Source organism: Lampetra planeri, chromosome 52, assembly GCF_965212315.1.
Source record: "Lampetra planeri chromosome 52, kcLamPlan1.2.h2, whole genome shotgun sequence".
In the NCBI taxonomy this organism is placed as follows: domain Eukaryota; kingdom Metazoa; phylum Chordata; class Hyperoartia; order Petromyzontiformes; family Petromyzontidae; genus Lampetra; species Lampetra planeri.
This window is the reverse complement of record NC_136158.1, coordinates 7,230,369-7,245,873: the sequence shown is the minus strand read 5'-3', so window position 1 is coordinate 7,245,873 and position 15,505 is coordinate 7,230,369. Positions and strand designations below refer to the sequence as shown.

The 15,505-nt window shown below is 59.3% G+C and overlaps 1 protein-coding gene across 1 annotated transcript in view; it reads right to left on the bottom strand.

Moving 5' to 3' along the window:
- Positions 1 to 15,505, bottom strand: part of SEL1L (SEL1L adaptor subunit of SYVN1 ubiquitin ligase) — a 42,125-nt gene that overhangs the window by 12,739 nt on the left and 13,881 nt on the right. Inside the window, exons 9-20 of the mRNA XM_078617068.1 lie at positions 15,327 to 15,408; positions 13,401 to 13,555; positions 13,200 to 13,256; positions 11,760 to 11,828; positions 10,614 to 10,691; positions 9,503 to 9,565; positions 7,413 to 7,500; positions 6,208 to 6,356; positions 5,404 to 5,569; positions 4,159 to 4,233; positions 2,799 to 2,971; positions 2,129 to 2,257 (exon numbers count right to left, since the gene is read on the bottom strand). Coding sequence (XP_078473194.1) covers positions 2,129 to 2,257; positions 2,799 to 2,971; positions 4,159 to 4,233; positions 5,404 to 5,569; positions 6,208 to 6,356; positions 7,413 to 7,500; positions 9,503 to 9,565; positions 10,614 to 10,691; positions 11,760 to 11,828; positions 13,200 to 13,256; positions 13,401 to 13,555; positions 15,327 to 15,408 — 1,284 coding nt within the window. The remainder of the gene's footprint in view (positions 1 to 2,128; positions 2,258 to 2,798; positions 2,972 to 4,158; positions 4,234 to 5,403; positions 5,570 to 6,207; positions 6,357 to 7,412; positions 7,501 to 9,502; positions 9,566 to 10,613; positions 10,692 to 11,759; positions 11,829 to 13,199; positions 13,257 to 13,400; positions 13,556 to 15,326; positions 15,409 to 15,505) is intronic.

Genomic DNA, 15,505 nt, shown 5'->3' with positions numbered 1-15,505 from the left:
GTGTGTGGGGGGGGTGCTGTGTGTGGGGGGTGCTGTGTGTGTGGGGGGGTGCTGTGTGTGGGGGGGGTGCTGTGTGTGGGGGGGGTGCTGTGTGTGGGGGGTGCTGTGTGTGTGTGGGGGTGCTGTGTGGGGGGGGTGCTGTGTGTGGGGGGTGCTGTGTGTGTGTGGGGGTGCTGTGTGTGGGGGGTGCTGTGTGTGTGTGGGGGGTGCTGTGTTTGGGGGAGGTGCTGTGTGTGGGGGGTGCTGTGTGTGTGTGGGGGTGCTGTGTGTGGGGGGTGCTGTGTGTGGGGGTGCTGTGTGTGGGGGGTGCTGTGTGTGGGGGGGGTGCTGTGTGTGGGGGGTGCTGTGTGTGGGGGTGCTGTGTGTGGGGGGTGCTGTGTGTGGGGGGGGTGCTGTGTGTGGGGGGGTGCTGTGTGTGTGTGGGGGTGCTGTGTGTGGGGGTGCTGTGTGTGTGGGGGGTGCTGTGTGTGGGGGGGGTGCTGTGTGTGGGGGGTGCTGTGTGTGTGTGGGGGTGCTGTGTGTGGGGGTGCTGTGTGTGGGGGGGGTGCTGTGTGTGGGGGGTGCTGTGTGTGTGTGGGGGGTGCTGTGTGTGTGTGGGGGTGCTGTGTGTGGGGGGGTGCTGTGTGTGGGGGGGGTGCTGTGTGTGGGGGGGGTGCTGTGTGTGGGGGGGGTGCTGTGTGTGTGGGGGGTGCTGTGTGTGGGGGGGGTGCTGTGTGTGGGGTGGTGCTGTGTGTGGGGGGGTGCTGTGTGTGGGGGGTGCTGTGTGTGGGGGGTGCTGTGTGTGGGGGTGCTGTGTGTGGGGGGGGGTGCTGTGTGTGGGGGGTGCTGTGTGTGTGTGGGGGTGCTGTGTGTGGGGGTGCTGTGTGTGTGGGGGGTGCTGTGTGTGGGGGGGGTGCTGTGTGTGTGTGGGGGTGCTGTGTGTGTGTGCTGTGTGTGGGGGTGCTGCTGTGTGTGGGGGGTGCTGTGTGTGTGTGGGGGGTGCTGTGTGTGTGTGGGGGTGCTGTGTGTGGGGGGTGCTGTGTGTGGGGGGGGTGCTGTGTGTGGGGGGTGCTGTGTGTGGGGGGGGTGCTGTGTGTGGGGGGTGCTGTGTGTGGGGGGGTGCTGTGTGTGGGGGGTGCTGTGTGTGGGGGGTGCTGTGTGTGGGGGGTGCTGTGTGTGGGGGGTGCTGTGTGTGTGGGGGTGCTGTGTGTGGGGGGTGCTGTGTGTGTGGGGGTGCTGTGTGTGGGGGGTGCTGTGTGTGGGGGGTGCTGTGTGTGGGGGGTGCTGTGTGTGGGGGGTGCTGTGTGTGTGGGGGTGCTGTGTGTGGGGGTGCTGTATGTGTGGGGGTGCTGTGTGTGTGGGGGTGCTGTGTGTGGGGGTGCTGTGTGTGGGGGTGCTGTGTGTGGGGGTGCTGTGTGTGGGGGGGTGCTGTGTGTGGGGGGTGCTGTGTGTGGGGGGTGCTGTGTGTGGGGGGTGCTGTGTGTGTGGGGGTGCTGTGTGTGGGGGGTGCTGTGTGTGGGAGGTGCTGTGTGTGGGAGGTGCTGTGTGTGGGGGGTGCTGTGTGTGTGGGGGTGCTGTGTGTGGGTGGGGGTGCTGTGTGTGTGTGGGGGTGCTGTGTGTGTGTGGGGGTGCTGTGTGTGTGGGGGTGCTGTGTGTGGGGGTGCTGTGTGTGTGGGGGGTGCTGTGTGTGGGGGGTGCTGTGTGTGTGTGGAGGTGCTGTGTGTGGGGGTGCTGTGTGTGTGGGGGTGCTGTGTGTGTGGGGGTGCTGTGTGTGTGGGGGTGCTGTGTGTGGGGGGTGCTGTGTGTGGGGGTGCTGTGTGTGGGGGGTGCTGTGTGTGGGGGGTGCTGTGTGTGGGGGGGTGCTGTGTGTGGGGGGTGCTGTGTGTGGGGGGTGCTGTGTGTGTGTGGGGGTGCTGTGTGTGGGGGTGCTGTGTGTGGGGGGTGCTGTGTGTGGGGGGTGCTGTGTGTGGGGGGTGCTGTGTGTGTGTGGGGGTGCTGTGTGTGGGGGGTGCTGTGTGTGGGGGGTGCTGTGTGTGGGGGGTGCTGTGTGTGGGGGGTGCTGTGTGTGGGGGGTGCTGTGTGTGTGTGGGGGTGCTGTGTGTGGGGGTGCTGTGTGTGGGGGGTGCTGTGTGTGGGGGTGGCTGCTCACGTTGCTGCGCTGCAGGAACTCGAGGACGTGGAGCAGGTCGAGTTTGCACACGGCGAGGAACACGGGGATCTGAGCGTCGGCGCTTGCCTCCGCCGCCATGTCGTAGAAGCGCTTGGCCAGGTGGATATCCTGACTCGCACACGCACGCACACACACACAGCGCCCCCGCGTAGCCTCAACGCACTGTCGGGGCAAGTGCAGTGAGCGCGTGGCACTCTACGGAGGGTGCACGAGGGGGTCGGTGGCCGGCACCGCACCCGGCCGCCTTTGTCTCCGAGTCGCCAAGGGAAGGCCCGGGACGTGGTTCAGATATTCGTCACTGATGTTGGCCGTAGCGGAGTGCGCAAGCCAATCCGCTGTCACTCTCCGCACGCGTACGCACGTACGCACGTACGCACGTGAACACACAATTTTATAAAATCGACTGTGTCGGGTGGAGGAGGGAACTATGACAGATTTGACTAAAGCAATCTGACCCAAGAATCATTTACCAATCGCTCGGGGCTCACTCTGGGGGCTCCCTCTGGAGTTTCCCCGCTCTCTCTCCCGCTCTCCCCCTCCCGCTCGCCCTCTCCCGCTCTCCCCCTCCCGCTCGCCCTCTCCCGCTCGCTCTCTCTCCCGCTCGCCCTCTCCCGCTCGCTCTCCCTCTCCCGCTCACTCTCCCGCTCACCCTCTTCATGCCAAGGCCCTGCTCGTGCATGTAGCCCAGGTTGAACATGGCCTGCGCGTTGTGCTGCTGCTCCGACGCCAGGCGGTAGTGGATGGCCGCCGCCTCGTAGTCCACCTCCGTGCCTTGGCCGTAGTAGTGGTAGTCGCCCAGCTTCAGCCGCGCCACCGTGTAGCCTGTGGGGGGTGTGGGGGTGTGGGGCGGTGATGAGAGACCAGGGGTTCGCCCGCGCGTCTGGGTGTGTCTGTGCGTGAGGGGCACCGTGTCTGGGTGTGTCTGTGTGTGAGGGGCACCGTGTCTGGGTGTGTCTGTGTGTGAGGGGCACCGTGTCTGGGTGTGTCTGTGTGTGAGGGGCACCGTGTCTGGGTGTGTCTGTGTGTGAGGGGCGCCGTGTCTGGGTGTGTCTGTGTGTGAGGGGCGCCGTGTCTGGGTGTGTCTGTGTGTGAGGGGCACCGTGTCTGGGTGTGTCTGTGCGTGAGGGGCGCCGTGTCTGGGTGTGTCTGTGTGTGAGGGGCGCCGTGTCTGGGTGTGTCTGTGTGTGAGGGGCGCCGTGTCTGGGTGTGTCTGTGTGTGAGGGGCGCCGTGTCTGGGTGTGTCTGTGCGTGAGGGGCGCCGTGTCTGGGTGTGTCTGTGCGTGAGGGGCGCCGTGTCTGGGTGTGTCTGTGCGTGAGGGGCATCGTGTCTGGGTGTGTCTGTGCGTGAGGGGCGCCGTGTCTGGGTGTGTCTGTGCGTGAGGGGCACCGTGTCTGGGTGTGTCTGTGTGTGAGGGGCGCCGTGTCTGGGTGTGTCTGTGCGTGAGGGGCACCGTGTCTGGGTGTGTCTGTGTGTGAGGGGCGCTGTGTCTGGGTGTGTCTGTGCGTGAGGGGCACCGTGTCTGGGTGTGTCTGTGCGTGAGGGGCACCGTGTCTGGGTGTGTCTGTGCGTGAGGGGCACCGTGTCTGGGTGTGTCTGTGCGTGAGGGGCACCGTGTCTGGGTGTGTCTGTGCGTGAGGGGCACCGTGTCTGGGTGTGTCTGTGCGTGAGGGGCACCGTGTCTGGGTGTGTCTGTGCGTGAGGGGCACCGTGTCTGGGTGTGTCTGTGCGTGAGGGGCACCGTGTCTGGGTGTGTCTGTGCGTGAGGGGCACCGTGTCTGGGTGTGTCTGTGCGTGAGGGGCACCGTGTCTGGGTGTGTCTGTGCGTGAGGGGCACCGTGTCTGGGTGTGTCTGTGCGTGAGGGGCACCGTGTCTGGGTGTGTCTGTGTGTGAGGGGCACCATGTCTGGGTGTGTCTGTGTGTGAGGGGCACCGTGTCTGGGTGTGTCTGTGTGTGAGGGGCACCGTGTCTGGGTGTGTCTGTGTCTGGGGGGCGCTGGGGGCGTCTCACCCTGCGAGGCGGCGCGGTTCCAGTAGAGCAGCGCGCGTGGGTACGTCTCGCTCTCATTCACCACACGGGCCTCCTCTGTGCGGGGGGGGGGGGGGGGGTGCACACGCGGGGTGCTCACCGTTAGGGTCACGCTGGGGGGGTCACACGGATGGTAAGCGTGGAGCCTGGCAGCGCGATCTCGGGCGTGGAGTCGGCGTCTCGTTGTTTGCGATTCCGCGCTCTCACCCTACGAGGCCTTGCTGAGCCTCGGAGGGTCCTGCCGTGTACCCGCAGCAGGGGGGCGATGCCGCTCCTGCTGCTGCCTCTGCTTCGTGCGATCCCAATTGAGTGATTTGCAGACAATGTTGTAGAATTGGGATGTTTGGCTGATACCGGTTACACTGTGCACGCGAGTTTAGCTACGGGAGGAAAGGGGAGAACCCTGGAGGAAACCCAGCAGAACAGCAGGAGGAGGGAGGATACAAACTCCACACACACACCCTTCTTGCAGGGGTGCCACCTAAAATCAGGGCGGGTGCCACGGTGGCCTTGCCTGGTACACAGGAGGTCTATGTGGAGTCTGCGTCTCTATCATCATCATCACGGTGGCCAGGAAATGTTAACTCCCTTGCCTGGTACACAGGAGGTCTATGTGGAGTCTGCATCTCTCTCATGATCATCATCATCACGGTGGCTAGGAGATGTTAACTCCCTTGCCTGGTACACAGGAGGTCTATGTGGAGTCTGCGTCTCTCTCATCATCATCATCACGGTGGCCAGGAGATGTTAACTCCCTTGCCTGGTACACAGGAGGTCTATGTGGAGTCTGCATCTCTCTCATCATCATCATCATCACGGTGGCCAGGAGATGTTAACTCCCTTGCCTGGTACACAGGAGGTCGTGGGTGCGGTCCCGATCCTGACACCTGCTGCTGTATATTTGGAGTTCGCACGTTCTCTCTCTCTCCCCATGGTCACGTGGATTTTTCTCTGGTTTTTCCCTCCACGTTTAGAATCAACATTGCGCGAGTACTTTGGCTGCGATACATTTCCACGCGACGACGACGATGATGATGGCCACAAAGAGCCACACAGCTCGGTGGGGCCTGACACCTGTTAGTCAGAGGGTGGTGGTGGTGGTGGTGAGGAGTTTCTTGACGAAGGGGAGGAGAGGACGGGGGAGGAGAGGACGGGGGTGGGGGGAGGGGTCGGGGGGAGGGGTCGAGGGGTGGGTGGTACGGGGGACTGGGGGTGGGGGTGACGCACTGCGGTCGAGGATGAAGGCGGCGTTGCTCTGCGCCACCTCGTAGCCCTGCTCCGACAGCAGCAGGTAGCGCACCAGCGCCGCGTCCACGTTGCCCTCGCGGTAGGCGCCGTACGCGCCCATCATGCGCTCCGCCCAGCGGCCTCGCTCGCACACGTTCTTGAACAGCTGGGATGCACGCACGCAGATATAGGCCCATACGCAGATAAACACACGCGTGTAGAGATACAACAACAGAGATACACGCAGACACACACATGCACAGATACACAGAGACACAGAGAGAGACAAAGACACAAAGATTGCCCCGTATAGCCTTAACAGACTTTTGGGGCAAGTTCTGTTAGCGAGCACCTATGAAGGCCGACACGGCACATGAGGGGGTAGGAGGCCAGCACCACTCCTGGCCGCCTTTGTCTCCCCAGTGGCGATGTTTACACACAAAGCATCTTGGCGGCGATGTTGTTGGTGGGTGGTGTTGGTGGGTGGTTGTGGTTGGTAGTGGTGGCGGGTGGTTTTGTTGGGTAGTGTTGGTGAGTGGGGGTGGGTGGTAGTGGGTGTTGTTGTTGGTGGGTGTTGTTGGTGGGTGGTGTTGGCAGGTGGTGTTGGCAGGTGGTGGCGGTGTTGGGTGGGTGGTGGTATTGGTGGTGGTGGGTGGCATTGGTCGGTGGTAGTGGGTGGTGTTGGTGGGTGGTGTTGGTGGGCGGTCGTGGTGGTGGGTGGTGTTGGTGGGTGGTGGTATTGGTGATGGATGGTGGTGGTGGGTGGCGTTGGTCGGTGGTAGTGGGTGGTGTTGGTGGGCGCACCTCCACGGCTGTGTGGCAGGAGCGGATGACGCCGGTGCCCGTGGCGTGCATCTGGGCGAGGTTGTAGAAGGCGAGCACGTGGCCCGACTGCGACGCCAGGTTGAAGTACTTGATGGCCATCTTGTAGTCCCGGCGCACGCCCAGCCCGTCTGCCACACGCAAAGACAAAGATCCCACACCCGTGTAGCCTCCACACACTGTTGGGGCGAGTGTTGGGGCGACGCGGTGGAGAGATGTTAACTCCCTCACCTGGTATACAGGAGGTCGAGGGTTCAATCCCGACACAGACGCCTGCTGTATATTTGGAGTTTGCGTGTCTCGCTCTCTCTCCCCGTGGTTGCATGGATTTTTCTCCGTGTCCTTTGGCTTTTACCTCCACATTTAGAATCAGCATTGCGCGTTCGGAGTATTTTGGCTGCTAAAAATGTCCACACGATGATGACAAGCCACTTGGTTGGCAAGTTATTTGCGGCCCGGTCGCATTTGTAAAAGGTCTATACAGAGCTCAGTGGGCCTTACCTGGTAAAATAAAAAGAGTTTGTAGTTTTTTTTATAGTTGGCGAGCGCCAATGAAGGCCGGCACGGCACACGAGGGGGTGGGTGCCCGGCACCACTGCTTGACGAACCCGGCTCACATACAACATCGGTTACAAATATCTGAACCGGTTTTGGGCCTCCCCTAGGTTAATCGAGCCTTAAATTAGCATACGGAACGGTGTGTAAACATCGCCACGGGGGAGACAAAGGCGGCTGGGCATGGTACTGGCCACACCATCCTCTCACAGGTGCTGTGCCGTGCTGGCCATCAAAGGTGCTACTCGCTGGAAGCACTTGCCCCGGGGCAGCCTGTGCAAGCGACACGGGGGGGGACCTTTGTGTGTGCTTCTCACAGTGGGGAGCGGTGGTGCAGCGGTGAGCACGCCGAGGTACGAACCCGGCCACCCGAGTTTGATTCCCACTCGCGGCCACCACCAACACCAGTGACGATTTTGGGAACCGTTCCTTGGGCCTCCACGAGGTTGACTCAAACGAGTACCCGGTGCGGTGTGTAAACATCGCCACTGGGGAGACCAAGGCGGGCGGGCGTGGTGCTGGCCACCCACCCCCCTCGTGTGCCGTGCCGGCCTTCGAAGGCGCCGCGACTCGCTAGTTGTAGCACTTGCCCCCTAGAGTCTGTGGAGGCTACGGGGGGATCTTTATCTTACTGTAGTACATGGTGCCCAGCTGCAGCTGCCCGTCCACCCAGCCCTGCTCCGCCGCCATCTGGAAGTACTTGAAGGCCAGGTCATAGTTCTGTGACGGGGCAGAGGCACGCGCAGACACAACGGTGGTGATTATTGTTGTTGTTGTTTTTGATTACCGCCATCACTGCCGCTACCGCTGCTGTCGCTCGTTTACGAAACACGACTGGGGCTGTTAGGATTCTGAAATTGTGGCGCAGTTTGTAAGCCCCTCCGCAACCCCCCTGCCCCCACCCCATCGTGGAGAAGCGGCAAATTCACGAGAATTTCACCGGCGAGAGAACAACGAACTGCATTAGTGCCTTGCGAGACCGTCGGTAACGAACGATAACCTAACGACGTAGCGTTACGGTTATTGTCGTGGTTGGACATAATTGCGTCGCCGTCGTTCTTACGAAGGTCACCGAGGAATTTCGCAGACGAGCGGGAGAGCAGCAGCAGCAGTAGGCAGGCGGCGAGGAGCCTGGCGCTACCAACGGTTGCCCAAAGCTCTGCAGTCCTCCACGCATTAAGATGTTTTCAGCCAATTTAGTGTCAATACACGCGAGAAAACAAAGGAGCACCCGGAGGAAACCCACGCATGCGAGGGGGCAGCACTCTATCCGATTCAGAAGGGACAGATGGAGATTAGTCCACACTCTGCTGTACCACCTTCTCCTGGCAGAGCCAGGGGTACGGCTCCCTCTTTACTCCAACCAACGGGGTAGAAGGGAGTTTCATAACACCATCTCCGCGTGATCCACCAACCCTCGCTGCTATGCCTCCACAAGCAGTGGGTAGCAAGGCAAGCCGCATGCAGCAGCGGCAGCAGCAGCGGCAGCAGCAGCGGCAGCAGCAGCGGCAGCAGCGTGGCCACCACCACCAGCGGCGACACCGGTGGTGGCGTCTTAAACAGCCACCTGCCGAGCTACCGGCAAACACCGCATATGCACACACACAGACACACACACAGACACACACACAGACACACACACAGACACAACAACAACCATTCGCCACTAAGTGGCGGTGACGTCACCACGACGCTTGTGCCAGGCCATGTGCACCTTGAGGCCACGTGAAGTGTCGAACGCCCGCTGGCAGGAGGTCACGGGGCAGACCCAGATGCCACGGGTCGACTGACTGAGATGACTGGCCGATGCATCACCTGTGCCCCCTACTGTGCCAACTTTCTGTGTTTTTTATCCAACCGGGACTCCGCTCGTTGTTGTGAGCCTCGCTCCTCTGCCCAGTAGCAGCGTCCTTCACGAGCCTCCTCCACAAATGCCGATCTTGACACCGCTGGTACCAGTCATCGGCAAGCTCACTCAGCTCCACATTCTCTTGTACCCCATCACTCCATCTCTATCTAGCCAGTGCAGCGCCCATTTGTGCCCCATCTATCCGGCCAAACAAAAGCTGTTTGGGCATGCGGGTTCCATGGCCCAGCCAGCGCAGCCTTGCCTGCCGGAGGAGCTCACTGATGGGACTGTGTCCAGATCTTTCAAGGATTTGTGCGCTCCTCACACGATCCAGCCTGGCTAAACCCAGGATGGATCGTAGACAGGCCAGCCTCAATGTTTCTAATCCATGAAGATGTTTCATTAGGGGGGTCCACGGTTAGGGGTGTCCACGGTTAGAGGGGTCCACGTTTCACACAAACACACACATGCACACAGACACACAGACACACGCACACACGCACACACACACGCGAGTGAGCCCCGCCGCGTGAGTACGCCGCCGCGGCGCAACCGCTCGCTCGGACGTGGACATAGCGGCCCACAGGCGGCCGAGCGATGGTGGTGGGGAGCGGCGGCACGGGGCCCCTCGTCACTAGTGGTGGTGCCCGTCGTCACTAGTGGTGGTGGTGCCCCTCGTCACTAGTGGTGGTGGTGCCCGTCGTCACTAGTGGTGGTGGTGCCCCTCGTCACTAGTGGTGGTGGTGCCCCTCGTCACTAGTGGTGGTGCCCCTCGTCACTCGTGGTGGTGGTGCCCCTCGTCACTAGTGGTGGTGCCCCTCGTCACTCGTGGTGGTGCGGGCTGGCGCGCTCGCTGGCACCGTGGGGACTCACGATTGGCACGCCGCGGCCAAACAAGTATGCCATGCCCAGCCCACTCTGCCCCACGGGGTTGCCCTGCAGCACATACACAGAGACACACATTGAGATACACACGCAGATACACAGAGATACACACGCAGATACACACGCAGATACACATGCAGATACACAGAGATACACACGCAGATACACACGCAGATACACATGCAGATACACAGAGATACACACGCAGAAACACAGAGAGATACACACAGAGATACGCACCGAGATACACACAGAGATACACACACAGATACACACACAGATACACACGCAGATACAGAGACACACACATACGCACGGAGATACACATGTAGAGGAGTAAAATGGGGACGTGACGTCAGGTGTGCCGTTCAGTGTGATGACGTCACGTCTCCTAGGGTACTTAAGGGATACCCCGTGACGTAAGCGGGGTGACTGTGGGAACGGGTAGAGAGAGGGATCAAATAGGGAGTCTGGGGAGAAGCCGGTGGTAGCTGTAGAGGTGCTTCTCTCTCCGGTCGGTGGAGTCGGCAGAGTCCACGATCCGACACGAGAGAGAGAGAGACCGGAGCTAGCCGGCAGGGACCTGGACTCAGAGTAGGACCCCTAGCCCCTGGGAGTTGTGCACCCTGTGTAATATTGTAACAGCTTTAATAAACCCTGGCGAAAGCCCTTAACATACCTCCGTCTCTGAGTGCGTCCGTCGGAACTTCTCTACACACACAAATACGCACCGAGATACACATTGAGATACGCACCCGGAGATACGTACATGGAGATACACACACAGAGATACGCACGGAGATACGCACACGAAAATACACAGAGAGATACACGCGAAGAAACGCACACGGAGGTAAGCAGACGGAGATAGGCACAGAAATATACATACGGAGATACGCATACGAGATACACACGGAAATGTGCATGGAGATACGCAAGCAGATATGTAAGAAGAAACACACGGCGAGACACACACACAGGGGGGGGGGAGGGGGGGAGAGGGGAGGGGGGAGAAGGGAGGGGGAGAGGGGGAGGGGGGGAGAGGAGAGGGGGAGAGGGGGAGGGGGGGAGAGGGGAGAGGGGGAGGGGGGATCTTCACCATGTCGGCCGCCTTCTTGAAGTACTGGAACGCCGTCTCGTTGTTCTGGGGGACCACGTCCGAGCCCTCCGAGTGCATCTACACACACAAAGACAAAGATCCCCCGTGTAGCCTTAACAGACTGTTGGGGCAAGTGCTGTTAGCGAGTAACACCTATGAAGGCCGGCACTGCGGTACAAGTGGGGGTGGGTAGCCAGCAACATGCCCGGCCGCCTTTGTCTCCCTAGTGACGATGTTTACACACTGCACCAGATACTGATTTGGAGGCTGAGTCGACCTAGCGGGGGCCCAGGAGCGGTTCAAATAATTGTCACTACCGTTGGCCGTGAGCGGGCATCAAACTCGGGTCGTCGGGTTCTCAGCGAAGCGCAATAACCTGGCTATTTTGCGCCATCAAACACTCCACCCTCAACTCCCCATTGGTGATGGAGCAGTTGTGGAGAGAGTTGAGTTTTCCATACCTGGGCAGTAGAGGTCTCACTCCGAATCAATCGGGCGGCATTATATTTTCATCGGCTGATTAACGCTGTGTGGAAGCTACCTGGTCTTTCACTCCACACGAAGCTTCGGGTCTTCTGGGCCACAGTCATGCCCTCCCATCTCTATGCTTGTGAAACGTGGACCCCTCTAATGGAACATCTGCACCGGTTGGAAACATTCAGGCTGGCATGCCCTACGATCCATCCTGGGTGTAACCAGGCTGGATTGTCTGAGGAGTTCACAAATCCTTGAAAGATCTGGACCCATTCCCATCAGTGAGCTCCTCCAGCAGGCGAGGCTGTGTTTCCTGGGTCACGTAGCCTGCATGCCCAGCAACCGCATGCCCAGGCAGTTTCTGTTTGGCTGGACAGAGGGGGCTAAATGGGCACGACACGGGCGAGAGAAGAGGTGGACTGATGCACAACAGGGGGCATCTGCCAGTCATGTCAGTCAACCCACGGCACCTGGGTCTGTCCCGGGACCTCCTATCAGCAAGTCTTTGACACTTCACGTGGCCTCAAAGTGCATCTGGCCTGGCTGGTAGTGGTGATGATAGTGGTGGTGGTAGTGCAGTTGGTAGGGTTGTTGGTAATGGTGGTGGTGTTAGTGGTGGTGGTGGTAGTGGTGATGGTAGTGGTGGTGATGGTAGTGGTGGTGGCGCCCCACCTTGCCAAGGAATGCCAACGCGTTGCCATTTCCGGAGCCCGCCGCTTGCCGGAAGTAGTCAAATGCTTTCTGTAATGACACAGAGACCCAGACTCATACAGAGACCCACAGACTCACACAGAGACCCACAGACTCACACAGAGACCCACAGACTCACACAGAGACCCACAGGCTCACACAGAGACCCACAGGCTCACACAGAGACCCACAGACTCACAAAGAGACCCACAGACTCACACAGAGACCCACAGACTCGTACAGAGACCCACAGACTCGTACAGAGAACCACAGGCTCACACAGAGACCCACAGGCTCATAGAGACCCACAGGCTCACACAGAGACCCACAGTCTCACACAGAGACCCACAGTCTCACACAGAGACTCACAGGCTCACACAGAGACCCACAGGCTCACACAGAGACCCACAGGCTCACACAGAGACCCACAGTCTCACACAGAGACCCACAGTCTCACACAGAGACTCACAGGCTCACACAGAGATCCATAGACTCACACAGAGACCCACAGACTCACACAGAGACCCACAGACTCACACAGAGACCCACAGACTCACACAGAGACCCACAGACTCACACAGAGACCCACAGACTCACACAGAGACCCACAGACTCACACAGAGGCTCACAGTCTCACACAGAGGCTCACAGTCTGACACAGAGACCCACAGACTCAAACAGAGACCCACAGACTCACACAAAGACCCACAGACTCACACAGAGACCCACAGACTCACACAGAGGCTCACACAGAGACCCACAGACTCACACAGAGACCCACAGACTCACACAGAGACCCACAGACTCACACAAAGACCCACAGACTCACACAGAGACCCACAGACTCACACAGAGACCCACAGACTCACACAGAGGCTCACAGTCTCACACAGAGGCTCACAGTCTGACACAGAGACCCACAGACTCAAACAGAGACCCACAGACTCAAACAGAGACCCACAGACTCACACAAAGACCCACAGACTCACACAGAGACCCACAGTCTCACACAGAGGCTCACAGTCTCACACAGAGACCCACAGACTCACACAGAGACCTACAGACTCACACAGAGACCCACAGACTCACACAGAGGCTCACACAGAGACCCACAGACTCACACAGAGACCCACAGACTCACACAGAGACCCACAGACTCACACAGAGACCCACAGACTCACACAGAAACTCAGACTCACACAGAGACCCACAGGCTCACACAGAGACTCAGACTCACACAGAGACCCACAGTCTCACACAGAGACCCACAGACACACACAGAGACCCACAGACTCACACAGAGACCCACAGACTCACACAGAGACCCACAGACTCACACAGAGACCCACAGACTCACACAGAGACCCACAGACTCACACAAAGACCCACAGACTCACACAGAGGCTCACGCAGCACCCTCACCTGGAAGTTCTGCTCAACCCCTCGGCCGCCCTGCAGGTGCAGCTGGCCCAACCCCACCTGGTCATGACGGGGGACACGGGGACACACACACGAGCGAGCGAGTTGGCGAGAGGGCGATTAGAAGAGCGGGCGGGTGAGTGAGAGCAGGCGAGCAGAAGAGCGAGCGGGCGGGCGAGCGGGCGGGCGGGCGAGCGATCGCACCTGCGCCTGCACGTCGCCCTTCTCGGCAAGGAACTGGTAGTACTGGATGAGGTCGTCGTCCAACATGGCCGAGCTGGAGCCGGGGGACTCGGCCTCGTCCAGCAGACGGATCCGCTGCACCACCGAGCCGCCCGTCAGAGAGATGTCACTCGCCACTACGGTCACACACAGTCACGCACACAGTCACACACAGTCACACACACACAGTCACACAGACACACGCACACTCACACAGTCACGCACACAGTCACACACAGTCACACACACAGTCACACACACACAGTCACACAGACACACGCACAGTCACACACACATAGTCACACACAGTCACACACAGTCACACACAGACACAGACACACAGTCACACACACACAGTCACGCACACAGTCACGCAGTCACACGCAGTCACAGTCACACACACACAGTCACACAGTCACACTCACACACACAGTCACACACACAGTCACACAGTCACACACACACAGTCACACACAGTCACTCACAGTCACTCACACAGTCACACACACAGTCACACACAGTCACTCACAGTCACACACACACAGCCACACACAGTCACTCACAGTCACACACACAGTCACACAGTCACGCACAACGACACACAGTCACACACAGTCACTCAGTCACACACACACAGTCACACACAGTCACTCACAGTCACACACACAGTCACGCACAGTCACGCACAACGACACACAGTCACACACACACAGTCACACACAGTCAGTCACACACACATAGTCACACAGTCACACACACACAGTCGCACACAGTCACACACACAGAGTCGCACACAGTCGCACAGTCACACAGTCACACACACAGTCACACACACACACAGTCACACAGACACACGCACACTCACACAGTCACACACAGTCACACACACACAGTCACACACACACAGTCACACACACACAGTCACACAGACACACGCACACTCACACAGTCACGCACAGTCACACACAGTCACACGCACACTCACACAGTCACGCACACAGTCACACACAGTCACACACACACAGTCACACAGACACACGCATACTCACACAGTCACACACAGTCACACACAGTCACACACAGTCACACAGACACAGACACACACAGTCACACGCAGTCACAGTCACACACACACAGTCACACACACACACACACCCAGTCACGCACACAGTCACGCACAGTCACAGTCACACACACACAGTCACACACACACACACAGTCACGCACAGTCACAGTCACACACACACAGTCACACACACACACACAGTCACGCACACAGTCACGCACACAGTCACGCACACAGTCACACACAGTCACACACAGACACACACAGACACACACACACACACAGTCACACACAGTCACTCACAGTCACTCACAGTCACTCACACAGTCACACAGTCACTCACAGTCACACACAGTCACGCACAACGACACACAGTCACACACACAGTCACACACAGTCACTCAGTCACACACACAGTCACACACAGTCACGCACAGTCACGCACAACGACACACAGTCACACACACACAGTCACACACAGTCACACACACAGTCAGTCACACAGTCACACATACAGTCACACACACAGTCACACACACACAGTCACACACAGAGTCACACACACAGTCACACACAGTCATGCACAGTCACGACCCTGATGACGCCTGCCGCTGTATATTTGGAGTTGGCGTGTCTCCCTCTCTCTCCCCGTGGTCGCATGGATTTTTCTCCTCCTGTTTAGAATCAACATCACCATGCGTTTAGAGTTTTTGGCTGCTCTACATTTCCATGATGACGAGGAGCCACTTCATCGAGCTATCGTCTGTGATGGGCAGGCCGCTTCTGAGAAAGAGCCATGCAGCCGAGTGGAGCGTTGGCTTGTGGAGTGAACGCGCGAGTACCTTGGTTGGCCACGGTGCGGTAGTGAGTGAGTGCCGACTCGCAGCTCTGAGCAACCCCAACACCCGCCCAGTAGCGGTAACCCTGCACAAGGCACACGGCACACACACGCATGTAGCACACACAACATACGTAACATACACGGCACATACACAGCGCACACACACACAACATACGTAAC